The sequence below is a fragment of the Scyliorhinus torazame genome, chromosome 5 (assembly GCF_047496885.1).
Source record: "Scyliorhinus torazame isolate Kashiwa2021f chromosome 5, sScyTor2.1, whole genome shotgun sequence".
NCBI classification, from domain to species: domain Eukaryota; kingdom Metazoa; phylum Chordata; class Chondrichthyes; order Carcharhiniformes; family Scyliorhinidae; genus Scyliorhinus; species Scyliorhinus torazame.
This window is the reverse complement of record NC_092711.1, coordinates 153175740-153190302: the sequence shown is the minus strand read 5'-3', so window position 1 is coordinate 153190302 and position 14563 is coordinate 153175740. Positions and strand designations below refer to the sequence as shown.

Below are 14563 nucleotides of genomic sequence, written 5' to 3'. Positions count from 1 at the left end.
TTTATAGTGCAGAAGGAGGCCATTTGGCCCATCGAGTCTGCACCGGCCCTTGGAAAGAGCACCCCACTTAAGCCCACACCTCCAACCTATCCCCGTAACCCCACCTAACCTACCCTCTGTCCTCTCTGGCAGACCCACTATTCTGACGTTCTGCCGTCTGGACCTGTTTTCCTGGTCCTCCACTTTCCCTCTTAGGCTCCCTTGGGCTGTCACCAACCTTCTCACCTCAGTTTCCAGAGCTCCAATCCTGTCGCTCTGGTCCGAGGGAGCTTTCTCCAACTCCAGGATTGTTTTCCCCTGGGCCTCCACCTTCCTTCCCAGGCCTTCGATGGTTCGCTGCATTGTGTTTGTCGCCTCCGACATCACCTCCTTCATCATCGTGTGGAACTCCGTCCTGATCGCCTCCTTCATGGCTTTTAGCTCCCTTTTCAGCACCATTCTCCATTAGTCGTCCTCCCCCCGCGTGTGTGTGTGGGAGGGGGGGGGGGGGGGGGGGGTAGGGTGTTCAGTTCTCCGGCTTCTTAAACCGGAATTCCCGATAAATAGCCTCTGTTGGGTTTGTTTGGGTGGAGAGCCACCTGATGTGCGTTCGCCACCACCAGAAGTCTTGCCATTATTGAACTTGATGATCAGCCATGATCATAATGAATGGTGGAGCAGGCTCGAAGGGCTGAATGGCCTCCTCCTGCTTCTATTTTCTCTGTATGTTTCTATGTATTCAGCCCACCCAAAGTATGTCTCCCATCAAGAAGGCCAATCTGGAAAAATCCTCCCACACGGGATGTCAACGCAAATTCCACCTGGGCAAATTAATGGGAATCATTGGACTTGACAAACAAGTACCTGGTCTCAAACCCAACCCAACAGCTGCCTGCTTTCAACCTTCCCAGGAAAGAGTGTCCACACTTAACAGGTTCAGAACCAGCCAGGGCCCCTGCTTGACCAACCTCCACAGATGGGGCATTAGTACCAGCCCCCTATGCACACATCATACAAGATGGTCCAATCCACAGACTCAGTGGAGGCCTATTCGCACTACAGCAGGATCGGAAGAAACTGCTTGGCTTGGGGACTTTGCATTTGCTAAATAAAATACTGGACCAAAGCTCCTTGTGATGAAGACAATGCCTTCAGATTGATCATCATCACCTTCAGCCTCAGAATTCACTCTGCCATGTGTCGCTTTGATGACCCTGGTTTTCCAATTTGGGCAGTTCATCTCATAATGATATTTTCAGTCGGACCTGAAACTCCTGTTAATTGTTCCCCAGTCATTCCTGGTGTTCATTCACCTATTAATTCTGTCTTTGGTTGTGATATCTGGATCTGCAAAAGATGCTTTCACCCTCCTTCACAATCTGTCCAAGTCCAACTGTGCATCATAGACATCCAATAGATCATCTTTCTTGTAAACCTCATCAACAAAACCCTCATGGAAAATCCAAACTTTAATCAGGATCCAACCAATGGGAGCCCAGCTCCCAGAATACTTTGCTTTTGATTTTCCTTTTGTTGGGGAGTGAGAAGCCGAGGCCAGACCTTGTTTCCTCCTTGGTGGGGACGTAACCCCTGTCCACATCTCCACTTCATTCTTCCACTGGTCGTATGGCTCAGACTCCGAGAACCGCAGCGGGTAATCAGACCCTGACAATTTCCACTTGCTTCAGTTATTTCTCACAAAAACTACTGGGATTGTAAGATTCTGTGTGAAATGTTATTTTCCAACCTTCACCATCCGGCAGGCATTCTGTGTTCCCATGTTATAATCCTGAGAGCTTTATGGTGAAGGAAGAAACTGGAGCCAATCTGTACTTGGTATAGATTTATTCACAGAGTGAAACATTACAGGTAGATACCTCCTGACCCCACTCCACTCCATGTCAGTCAGTGTTTCTTGTTACAGAAAGGAGGGGAATTAATTTAAACAGCCCTGATTTCTCCTCTCTCTACTGGTCTGTAAACAGAATGGAGGTTTTGATTCCTGATCTCTCCCTTTATAAGTGGTGGCATATTTTTCTTCACCTTTCAGTTTGGTGTGGGCTCGAACCTCCATTAATAATCCAGTCTTAGGGTGGACTAAATCTCTATTTGGTGTGGATTTGTTCACAGAGTGAAATGTTCCATTTATACACCACCTGTCACCACCTGATGTCAGTCAGTGTCTCTTTCTGCTCCTTTAAAACAAACATTAACATTGACTGGGCAGTGAAACAAAACAAATTACCAAAGTTATAAAGCTTGAAACTAAAATGTTATCTTGTGAGTCAATGATGCAGCCCAACCCCCGCAGTGCCCACCGGGCATGAAGAATGGCTCTTTATATTTGCTCAAGTAACCATCCAATCAATACTGTGGATACTGAAACCCAACAGATACAATTAACACCACAGTCAGAGCATCGAAAATGTCTCTAATCAGTGTGACTGTCCTGGTGTCTCAGCAGCTCGGATGAACAAATAAATCCCATCCCACACACAGAACAGGTGAACGGCCTCTCTCCACTGTGAACTCGCTGGTGTGTCTGCAGGTGGGATGACTGAGCGAATCCCTTCCCACACGCGGGGCATGTAAAAGGCCGCTCCCCGGTGTGAATTCGCTGGTGTGTCTGCAGGTGGTATGACTGAGCGAATCCCTTCCCACACTCAGAGCAGGAGAACAGCTTTTCCCTGGTGTGAATTCGCTGATGTTTCTGTAGAGTGGATGAATCAATGAATCCCTTCACACACCGAGAGCAGGTGTATGGCCTCTCTCCAGTGTGAACTCTCTGGTGTCTCTGCAGAGTGGATGAATCAATGAATCCTTTCCCACACATGGAGCATGTGAAAGGCCTCGCCCCACTGTGAACCCGCTGGTGTGACAGCAGGTTGGATAACTGAATGAATCCCTTCCCACACGCAGAGCAAGTAAAAGGCCGCTCCCCATTGTGAATTCGCTGATGTGTCTGCAGGTGGGATGACTGAGTGAATCCCTTCCCACACTCAGAGCAGAAGAACGGCTTTTCCCTGGTGTGAATTCGCTGATGTTTCTGTAGAGTGGATGAATCAATGAATCCCTTCACAAACCGAGAGCAGGTGTACGGCCTCTCTCCAGTGTGAACTCTCTGGTGTAACTTCAGGTTGGATGACTTGGTGAATCCTTTCCCACACTCAGAGCAGCTGAACGGCCTCTCCCGGGTGTGAGTTCGCTGGTATAACTGAAGGTTAAATAACCGAGCGAATCCCATCCCACACTCAGGGCAGATGAATAGCCTCTCCCCAGTCTGGCTGCATCGATGAATTTCCAGCTCAGATGGGGCTTTGTATCCCTTCTCACAGTCCCCACATTTCCATTGTTTCTCCATTCGGCAGGTGTTTACGTGACTCGCCAGGTTTGGCAATCAGTTGACGGCTTGGTTCACACACACAGAACACGGACGGTCTCTCCCTGCTATGAATGGTGTGATGTTTTTTTCAGGCTGTGTAAAGTTATTTCCACAGTCAGTTAACTGGAACACTCACTTCGGTTTGTGTCTCAGGTGCTCTTTCAGTCACACTGATGATTAAAATCTTTTGAAGTAGTCAAAACAAACATTTCCCTCTCGAGACTCAAAAGGCCATTGATATTCAGCCCCCGTGAAACTGAATGTCTTTGGCAGATGCTGACATGATGTCTGGTTTGAGATTTCTGTCTGTAAATCCTCTTCTTTAAACATCCTGTAAAAGGAGTTTCCAAAATTAATTATCAGTACAGGATAGAAATTCAGAAAAGACAATTCTGTTTTTATGAAATATTATTTCCCTCTTGTTTCCCCCAAAACTGTAATTCTCCATCCCACACACACTCCCTCCATTCCAGCCAGACAAATAAATGTGTCAAGCAGTGGGAGCAAAGGATGTCCCTATCTTTAAGAGAGAGAGAGAGAGAGACCTGGATCAACCTTTCCATGGTCTGCACCCTCCCTGGATTCACTTCATTTCCCTTCAGTTGCTGCAAGTGACCAATTGAAGGTGAGAATGAGAAAATAAATGGAAAGGGGGAGATGAGAAAGTGTTTTACTCACAGATGGAGACAGGATGAAGTTTTAGTCAGTGTAAAGCTCAATCTTCATTCACACAAATGCCACGCTTTGATTGGCTGGCGCACCAGAGTCCTTCCGGTTGTCAACATATTCCCATTGGTCAACATCACAGCAGGAAGTTCAAGAGATGGGTTCTCTGCCCGTGCGCAACGTCCCCTCTCCCTTGGACATGAGCAGTCCCAGGCCGGGGGTGGAGTGAGAGACTTCACTCTGGCTGGAATATCGGCCGGCTGCCTGGAAACCTTGTCTCGAGGAGATGCAGGAAGAGGGGACACAATCGGTGGGGGCGGGGTTCCTGGGTCCGCGTGACCGGCCTTCGCACTGTAGCCCTGAGACGTCAGACGTCAGCGCGCAGCAGACTAATTGCTATTGGACGATTCAGGCACGGCGTTATTGTGACGTCACAAAGACTTCCCAGCGCAAGGTCTCCCATTGGGAATAATATCACTGATCCGGGGTTGGACAGCAGCTCATCGCGGCTGGCCTGTAAACCCCGCCCAACCTTACGTCAGCTTGGCCGATGGCATCCCCGGAGGACCGGAAGGTCCTCTAGACAATCAAGTCCGGCCATTGGTTCAATGGTTGGACGGACCTTCTTCCACTGTCTGCCCAGTAAAGTTGCTGCTCCCCTGGCTGTGAGTGAAGATTGAGCTTCACACAGACTGCACCTTCCTCCTGTCCCCAACATCTGTGAGTAAAACACTTTCTTTTCTCCCCCTTTCCATTTCTTTTCGCATTCTCACCTTCAATTGGTCACTTGTTTAAAACCTCAGGCCCAGATGAGATGTACCCCAGGCTGCTGTGGGAGGCAAGGGAGGAGATTGCAGAGACTCTGACAATTTTCAAATCTTCTCTGGTCACACGAGTGGTGCCGGAGGGCTGGTGGACAGATCATGTGGTTCCATTATTCAAGGAGTGAAGTAAGTAAAAAAAACAGGAAATTACAGACCAGTGAGCCAAACCTCAGTGGTAGGGAAACTTTTGAAAAAATTCTGAGGGCCAGAATTGATCTCCACTTGGAGGGGTAAGGATTAATGAAGGATAGTCAGTATGGTTTTGTGAAGGGGAGATCATGTCTTACAAATTTGACTTGATTTTTTTCAGGAGCTGTCTCGGTGTGTAGCTAACGGTAGTACAGTTCATGTAGACTACAGGGACTTCAGTGAAGCATTTGACAAGGTCTCACATGGGAGACTGGTCAAGAAGACAAGAGCCCATGGGATCCAGAGCAATTGGCAAATTGGACCCAGAATTGACTTAGTGATAGAAAGCAGAGGGTGATGGTTGAAGGTTATTTTTGTGACTGGAAGCCCGTGTCCAGTGGTGTTCCACAGGGATCAGTGCTGGGCCCTTTGCTCTTTGTTGTGTACATTAATGATCTGGATGTGAATGGAGGAGGTAAGATCAAGTGCGTTCGCAGATGATACAAAAATTGGTTGTATGATAAGTAGTGAGGAGGAAAGATTAAAGGGTAATGTAGTTGGACTGGTTAGATGGACAGAACAGTGGCAAATGGAATTTAACCCTGAAAAGTGTGAGGCAATGCATTTTGGGAGGATGAAAAGGCAAGGAAATGTACAATGAATGGTTGGATCCTAGGAAGTACTTAGGGTCAGAGGGACCTTGATGTGCCTGTCCATAGATCCCTGAAGTCAGAAGGGAAGGTAGATAAGGTGGTTAAGAAGAGATATGGGATACTTCTATTAGCTGAGGTATAGAATATAAGAGGATGGAGGTTACGATGGAGCTGTATAAAACACTTGTTAAGCCATAGCTGGAGTTCTGGTTGCCACACTAGAGGAAGGATGTGATTGCACTGGAGAGGATAATAATAATATAATAATCGCCTATTGTCACAAGTAGGCTTCAATGAAGTTACTGTGAAAAGCCCCGGATGCAGAGGAGATTCATAAGTCATAGGAGCAGAATTAGGCCACTCAGCTCATCGAGTCTGCTCCGCCATTCAATCATTGCTGATATTTTCTCATCCCCATTCTCCTGCCTTCTCCCCATGACCCCTGATCCCCTTATTAATCAAGAACTGAGTGCAGTTCTGGCTGCCGCACTAGACGAAGGATGGGATTGTACTGGAAAGAATGAAGAGGCGATTCCTCAGCATGTTGCCTGGGCGTTTCAGCGATGAGTAGAGGCTGGTTAGGAGTTTCCTGGGAGCAGAGGAGGCTGAGGGGATATGTGATATGGGCAGCACTGTTGCTTCACTGTGTCAGGGTCCCAGGTTCGATTCCTCCACCCTCTTTGTGTGGAGTCTGCACGTTTTCCCCATGTCTGCGTGGGTTTCCTCCGGGTGCTCCGGTTTCCTCCCAGAAGTCCCAAAAGACGTGCTGTTAGGTAATTTGGACATTCTGAATTCTCCCTCCGTGTACCCGAACAGGTGCCGGAATGTGGCGACTAGAGGCTTTTCACAGTAACTTTATTGCAGTGTTAATATAAGCGTACTTGTGACAATAAAGATTATTATTGTACAAATTTATGAAGGACATAGCTAGAGTAGATTGGAAGAAAGCTTTCCCGTTAGTTGGCAGGTCAGTAAACAGTGGGCATAAATTTAAGGTAAGGGGCAGGAGATTCGGGATGGATTTGAGGAAAAACATTTTCACCCAGAGGGTGGTGGGAATCTGGAACTTGCTGCCTGAAAGTGTGGCAGAGGCGGGAACCCTCACAACATTGAAGAAGCATTGAGATGAGCACGTGATAGGCCAAAGCACACACGGCTATGGTCCAAGTGATGGAAAGTGGGATTGGAATAGAGAGGTGCTTGATGGCTGGCGCAGAAATGATGGGCCAAAGGGCCTCGTGCTCTGTTGTAAACTCTCTGATTCTATGAGATTTGTCTTCATAGAATCGGTGCAGTGCAGAAAGAGGCCATTGGGCCCATCGAGTCTGCACCAACTCTCCAAAACAGCACCTCACCGAGGCCCAAGCCCCCCCCTATCCCCAGCTAACCTTATTGGACACTAAGGGGCAATTTAGCATGGCTAACCCACCTAATCTGCACACCTTTGGACTGTGGGAGGAAACCGGAGCACCCGGAGGAAATCCATGCAGACACGGGGAGAAAGTGCAATCTCCACACAATCACCCGAGGCTGGAATTGAACCCGACTGCCTCATGCTGTGAGGCAGTAGTGCAAACCACTGTGTCTCACCATGTGTTATATGGTACAGGTTAGATATATTACTGATGGTTCTGATATATTACTGATGGTTCTGAAATAAAGTACATTAATTATTCTTGTTTTGTAATGTAGTACAGTAGCTACGTTATATATTTCCAGTCAGATTTATAACAGAAGAGGATTGGACATTTTGTGTCGATGCCGACTGTCTGTCGAGCAATTCTGTCAGTGTCGAGTGGGTCCCATTCTGTAACCCTGCAGCACCCATCCAATTTCATTTAAAAATGATTAATCATCTCTGCTTGACTCCCCTCATGGGCAGCAAGTTCAAGGACATGGTCAGTCACAACCCCCTGTATCTTAACCAATTGGAACAATCTTATACATTAAAACATTTTCAGTCCAGGAATATAGACACATATCTGTCTGGCAGCCTGCATGAAGATTTTCAGGTCCCTGTGTCCAGAACAGGAAGCAGTGAGCAGGGATCTGTCAATCAGCACCTTCAGGAGAATTGGGAGGGTGAATATTAGATACAGCAGAGTGAGAATGGAGGGAGAGTGTGTGGGATTGAAATTTACAGATTTCGGGAATGAGAGAGGAAAAAATGTTCCAGAGAAACTAGAATTGTCTGTTCTGAATTTCTATCCTGTACTGACAGGGATGCTTTTTGTAAACTCCTTTTACAGGATATTAGAAGAGGAAGATTTACAGACAGACAACTCAAACCAAACGTTGCATCAACATCTGACAGTCACTCAATTCATTGGGTTCTGAATATCATTGGTCTTTCAATCTAGAAGAACAAACGTTTGTCTGTTCTGTCGGCTTCAAGAGATTTTAAAGATCAGTGTGACTGGAAAAGCACCGAGACACACACACCCGAGTGAGAGTGTTCCAGAGCACTGACTGTGGAAAGAACTTTAACCAGTTACACAGCTTGAACCTAATCACAGTGGGGAGAGACCGCATACGTGTCCTGTGTGTGGACGAGGCCTCAACTGATTGTGCAACCTGGAGTTCCACAAGGACACCAGCACATGGAGAAACAGTGGAAATGTGGGGACTGTGGGAAGGGATTTAGGTTCCCATCTGTGCTTGAAACCCATCGACACAGTCACACCGGGGAGAGGCCGTTCACCTGCTCCGTGTGTGGGAAGGGTTTCACTCAGTTATTTCACCTGCAGAGACACAATTTGACTCACAGCAATGAGAGACCCTTTAAATGCTCTGACTGTGGGAGTGGCTTCAAAAGCTCTCAAGAACTGATGTCCCACCAGCGAGTTCACACTGAAGAGAGACCGTTCACCTGCTCCGTTTGTGGAAAGGGATTCGCTCACTTATCTAACCTGCGGAGACACAGTGTCACTCACACCAATGAGAGACCCTTTAAATGCTCTGACTGTGGGGTTGGCTTCAAAAGCTCTCGAGAACTGATCTCTCACCTGCGAGTTCACACTGGGGAGAGGCCGTTCATCTGCTCTCAGTGTGAGAAGGGATTTTCTCAGTTATCCAACCTGCAGAGACATCAGCGAGTTCACACTGGAGAGAGGCCGTTCACCTGCTCTGACTGTGGGAAGGGATTCTCTCGGTTATCCACCCTGCAGACACACCAGCGAGTTCACACTGGGGAGAAGCCATTCGCCTGCTCTCAGTGTGGGAAGGGATTCACTCATCCATCCCACCTACGGAGCCACCAACGAGTTCACACTGGGGAGAGGCCTTTCATCTGCTCTCAATGTGGGAAGGGATTTTGTGTTTCATCGCACCTGCTGAGACACCAACAGGTTCACAAGTGAACAAGGGGTTGGATTCTGCTGTTAATATTTCTGCTCTTAATTACAGCCAGGACTGCATTGTGTTCATTCTGTCAGTTGGTCAATGGGGAGGGTCTGAGGGTTTCTTTCTGCTGGACTGGCCGGTCTCATGACTTTGCCTCCAGTGGGCTGATGCTCTTTGAGCTTTGTTGTGAATACCTGGTTCCAAGTTTCACGAGGACCAGAGTGATAGGGTATTTGGACGTCGGAAGATATTTTGTTCCCATTCCTGATTGGAAACCCCCAAAGCCAATGCCACATTGCCATGAAGATGGGCTATGGTGGTTACATGGTTCTTTTGTTTAATTTATCTGGGTGTTTCTCACAGAAGGAAACTGTCAACGTATGAGGGACAAGTTGTCTGTGGGCACATTGGGAACTTACAATAAAAGGTGTGACAATAGATAGACAATTGCTAGCATTTAAAATATTATTAGATATTTACATCAAATATAAATTCCTTTAGAAACAAAAATCCAACAGGAAACGCGATGGAACCGTGGCAAGCAAAGTTTAAGATTCCCATTAGTTCAAAGGAAGAGGTTCAGAAAGTGGGTAAGAGTGTAGTAAGCCTGAGGATTGGGAACTTGTTTAGATTCAGCAAAGGAGGACCACAAAATTGATAAAGAGAAAATAGAATATGAGAGCAAACTCCGAATAGTCAACATGGAGTTAGGAATAGGAAATCCTGTTTGACGAACCTTTTGGAGTTTTTGAGGATGTTACTAACAGAATTGATGAAGGGGAGTCTGTGGACGTCGTACACTTGGATTTTCAGAAGGTTTTTGACAAACACCCCACAGGAGGTTAGTTAGCAAAATGAAAGCACATGGGATAGGAGGTAATATACAGGTGGTGCAGTGGTTAGCCCTGCTGCCTACGGCGCTGAGGACCCGGGTTCGATCCTGGCCCCAGGTCACTGTCCATGTGGAGTTTGCACATTCTCCCTGTGTCTGCGTGGGTCTCACCCCCTCAACCCAAAGATGTGCCGGGTAGGTGGACTGGCCACGCTAAATTGCTCCTTAATTGTAAAAAATTATTGGGTACTCTAAATTTTAAAAAAAATTTAAATTTTAAATGTAGATAATCTGCCATTTCTCTATTCACACTACTATACATTCTACTGATTCTCCCTGTAATGGACTCACGTTTGTCTTCGCTAAATATTTCCTTTTTACGTACCTATAGAAGCTTTTACAGTGCACACAAAACCACTACTGTTTGGTGGTCTATAAACAATTCTTACCAATGTTTGCTGCCCTCTGCTGTTTCTTAGCTCCACCCAAACAGTTTCCACATTTTGTATTCCTGATCTGTGATCCTCCCTTACGTACTGACATCATCCTTGTTAACGGCGCAGCACCACCTCCTCTCCCTTTTTGGCCACAGTGTTAGCAAATGTAACGATCATACCTTCAGTCCCGTCATCCAAGTTTTTTATATAAACTTTAAAGGTTGAGGTCCCAGCACTGATCCCTGTGACACTCCACTCGTTACATCTTGCCAACCAGAAAATGACCTATTTATGCCTGTTTTCTGGTAGCTCGCCAATCATTCGCTGTGAATGACAGTTCTGGGGTTAAAGCCTGCAGATTGGGAAAAGAAAAGAACGGAAACCTCTGGAATGAATAATCACTTTGGACTGGTTCTGAGACAATTAAGTGTCGACTTCCGGGGTAGAGGAGAGAATAATGTGGAGTGGAAGTTTAGATTGTGTAAAAGGGAAAAGTTATATTTTATACTTTGTGTAGGTTTCCTTCAAAAATAGTGATTAGTTAATGTTGTTTCTATTTTGTTTGTTGCAACAAAAGTCCTAAAGACGTCTTGTCATGTGATCTTTTAATTTGACTGGGAATTTGATTTTTTAAAATATTAATTACTGATCTTCACAGAGATCCGAATCCACAAGTTTTCACTTCCCATTTGAGCCTTTGGAACCTTTCTGTCTCTCTATTGCTCACATCAGTGACAGGCAAAGGAGCTGAGGACTGAATTTAGCTGGGACCTGCGCCCCAGTTGGGAAATTGTCACGGGTATGTCACTAATAAAGGGACAGGAAGGTGCTGGAGGACTGACTGGAAAATGGATCCCCAACCAATCGGGGTTCGACGGTGGGGTAACTGGGGCTGATGGGGACGTGACCCCAAGGTTCAGTGCCCCTGTGTCCAATGTGGGGAGTCACTGGAGCTAGGTACAGGGGAGCTGAAGAGAAACATTTGGGTCTGGAACATTGTGAACATGTTTTTATTCTGATTATTCTTTTACTCTGGTTGTCTTTGATCCTTAAGTCATTTTCTGATAATTTTTTTTTAAACCCATGTTCTGTTTCATTAATAAACTTGTTTCATTAAAAATATTTGGTTTTTTTGGTCTTTTTCTGATTAAATTCATTCACTTCGGGGAAAGTGGGTGAGAGGGGTTGGCAGGCTCTTTAACAGAGAGTGAGCCCCTCGAAGGTAATTAGCAAAGGAGACAGAGGGGTGGAGGAGACCTTTTCTTTTGACACACAATGTTTAAAAATGAGATTCAGGGATGAACTAATTTATCCAGGCTCTTTGAGGAAACCTGGAGATGTGGTTTATCTAGATTTCCAGAAGGTATTTTCCAAGGGGCCACATCAAAGGTTATTACACATAATAGGAGCTCATGATGTCGGGGGTTAACATATCAGCATGGATAGAGGATTGGTTAGCTCACAGGAAGCAGAGAGTAGGTTTAAATGGGTAATTTCTGGGTTGGTAAGATGTGACAAGTGGAGTGTCACAAGGATCAGTGCTGGGCCCTCAACTATTTACAATCTATATCAATGAGTTGGGTGATGGGATTAAATGTATGGCGATTAAATGTTCGGATGACACATAGTTCAGAAAGTAATTTGTGAAGTGGACATAAGGAGTCTGCAAAGGACATTAAGTGAATGGACAAAACTCGACAGATGGAGGATAATGTGGGAAAATGTGAATTGTCCACTTTGGCAGGAAGGATTAAATAAAACAATATTATTTAAATGGTGAGACATTACAGAACGATGAGGTACAGAGGGATCTGGGCGTCCGTGTACAGGAGTCACAATAAGTTAGTTTGTAGGTACAGCAAGTGGCTCGATCGAATCCTTGAACAGTTTAATCAGGCTTTATCGAGTGAGTTGAAATCACTTGGGAAGCACAATGGAATGTTGTGTATGGCAAAGAGACCGAAAAATAAAAGTCGGGATGTTTTGTTGCAGTTGTACAGGACCTTGGTGAGACCATATTTAGAGCACTGTGTACAGTTTGGGTCTCCTGATTTCAGGAATGAGATAATTGCATCACAAGCAGTTCAGAGGACGTTGACTCCCCGGATTCCTGGAATGAGGGGGTTATCCTCTGAGGAAAGGTTTGACAGGTTGGGACTGTATCCATTGCAGTTTAGCAGAATGAGAGAGGATCTCATGTGTTTCAATAAGATCATGAGTGGAATTGACAGAGAGATTGCTGAGAGAATGTTTCCCCTTGTGGGAGAGACTAGAATTAGGGGACACTGCTTAAATATTAGGGGTCTTCCATTTAAGACGCGGATGAGAATATTGTTTTTCTCCTGAGGGCCGTGGGTCTGTAAATCTCTTTCCCCAGAGGGTGCTGGAGGCAGGGTCAGTGAATGTTTTCGGATTGAATTTGATAGATTCTTTTTTTTTTTTAAATAATATTTTATTGAAAATTTTTGGTCAACCAACACAGTACATTGTGCATCCTTTACACAACATTATAACAATACAGATAATAATGACCTTTTTTATTTAAACAAGAACAAAAGAAAACAACAACAAATAAATAAATATTAAATAACAAAAATAAAAACTAGCCCTAATTGGCAACTGCCTTGTCTCAGGCCACACCCCCGCCCCCCACCCCCCACCCCCCAAGTTCTGGGCTGCTGCTGCTGCCTTCTTTGTTCTCCCCTATCTATCTTTCCGCAAGATATTCGACGAACGGTTGCCACCGCCTTGTAAACCCTTGAGCCGACCCCCTTGGGACGAACTTAATCCGCTCTAACTTTATGAACCCCGCCATATCATTTATCCAGGTCTCCACCCCCGGGGGCTTGGCTTCTTTCCACATTAGCAATATTCTGCGCCGGGCTACTAGGGACGCAAAGGCCAAAACATCGGCCTCTTTCGCCTCCTGCACTCCCGGCTCTTGTGCAACCCCAAATATAGCCAACCCCCAGCTTGGTTCGACCCGGACTCCTACTACTTTCGAAAGCACCTTTGTCACCCCCATCCAAAACCCCTGTAGTGCCGGGCATGACCAAAACATATGGGTATGATTCGCTGGGCTTCTCGAGCACCTCGCACACCTATCCTCCACCCCAAAAAATTTACTGAGCCGTGTTCCAGTCATATGTGCCCTGTGTAATACCTTAAACTGAATCAGGCTTAGCCTGGCGCACGAGGACGACGAGTTTACCCTGTTTAGGGCATCTGCCCACATCCCCTCCTCAATCTCCTCCCCTAGCTCTTCTTCCCATTTCCCTTTTAGTTCGTCCATCATAGTCTCCCCTTCGTCTCTCAATTCCCTATATATATCCGACACCTTACCGTCCCCCACCCATTTCTTTGAGATGACTCTGTCCTGCACCTCTTGTGTCGGGAGCTGCGGGAATTCCCTCACCTGCTGCCTCGCAAAAGCCCTCAATTGCATGTACCTGAATGCATTCCCTTGGGGCAACCCATATTTCTCGGTCAGCGCTCCCAGACTCGCAAACTTCCCATCCACAAATAGATCTTTCAATTGCGTTATACCTGCTCTTTGCCACATTCCATATCCCCCATCCATTCCCCCCGGGGCAAACCTATGGTTGTTTCATATCGGGGACCCCCCCAGTGCTCCGGTCTTTCCCCTATGTCGTCTCCACTGTCCCCAAATCTTCAGTGTAGCTACCACCACCGGACTCGTGGTATAGTTCCTTGGTGAGAACGGCAATGGGGCTGTCACCATAGCCTGCAGGCTGGTCCCCCTACAGGACGCCCTCTCTAATCTCTTCCACGCCGCTCCTTCCTCCTCTCCCATCCACTTACTCACCATTAAAATATTAGCGGCCCAATAATACTCACTTAGGCTCGGTAGTGCCAGCCCCCCCCTATCCCTACTACGCTGTAAGAATCCCTTCCTCACTCTCGGAGTCTTCCCGGCCCAAACAAAACCCATAATACTCTTTTCTATCCTTTTGAAAAAAGCCTTCGTGATCACCACCGGGAGACACTGAAACACAAAAAGGAATCTCGGGAGGACCACCATCTTAACTGCCTGCACCCTCCCTGCCATTGACAATGCTACCATGTCCCATCTCTTGAAATCTTCCTCCATCTGTTCCACCAACCGCGTCAAATTTAGCCTGTGCAATGTGCCCCAATTCTTAGCTATCTGGATCCCCAGGTAACGAAAGTCTCTTGTTACCTTCCTCAACGGTAGGTCTTCTATTTCTCTACTCTGCTCCCCTGGATGCACCACAAACAGCTCACTCTTTCCCATGTTCAATTTATACCCTGAAAAATCCCCAAACTCCCCAAGTATC

At 46.4% G+C, this 14563-nt stretch overlaps 1 protein-coding gene and 1 long non-coding RNA gene across 2 annotated transcripts; one reads left to right on the top strand and one right to left on the bottom strand.

Annotated features, from left to right (window-relative positions):
* Positions 1-1807: 1807 nt before the first annotated feature.
* Positions 1808-4169, bottom strand: LOC140422136 (uncharacterized). Its single transcript, XM_072507134.1, has 2 exons — positions 4040-4169; positions 1808-3692 (listed from the first exon to the last, which is right to left on the bottom strand). The coding sequence occupies exon 2, from the start codon at positions 3338-3340 to the stop codon at positions 2411-2413; it is 930 nt and encodes a 309-aa protein (XP_072363235.1). The 5' UTR covers positions 3341-3692; positions 4040-4169; the 3' UTR covers positions 1808-2410.
* Positions 4170-4381: 212 nt separating this feature from the next.
* Positions 4382-11366, top strand: LOC140422151 (uncharacterized). Its single transcript, XR_011947284.1, has 2 exons — positions 4382-4747; positions 7883-11366. It is a non-coding gene; the product is annotated as an uncharacterized lncRNA (long non-coding RNA).
* The last annotated feature ends 3197 nt before the right edge of the window (positions 11367-14563 follow it).

Bases quoted from the DNA above. Each gene is read 5' to 3' on its own strand.
- LOC140422136 (XM_072507134.1), bottom strand. From the start codon at position 3,340: ATGGAGAAACAATGGAAATGTGGGGACTGTGAGAAGGGATACAAAGCC.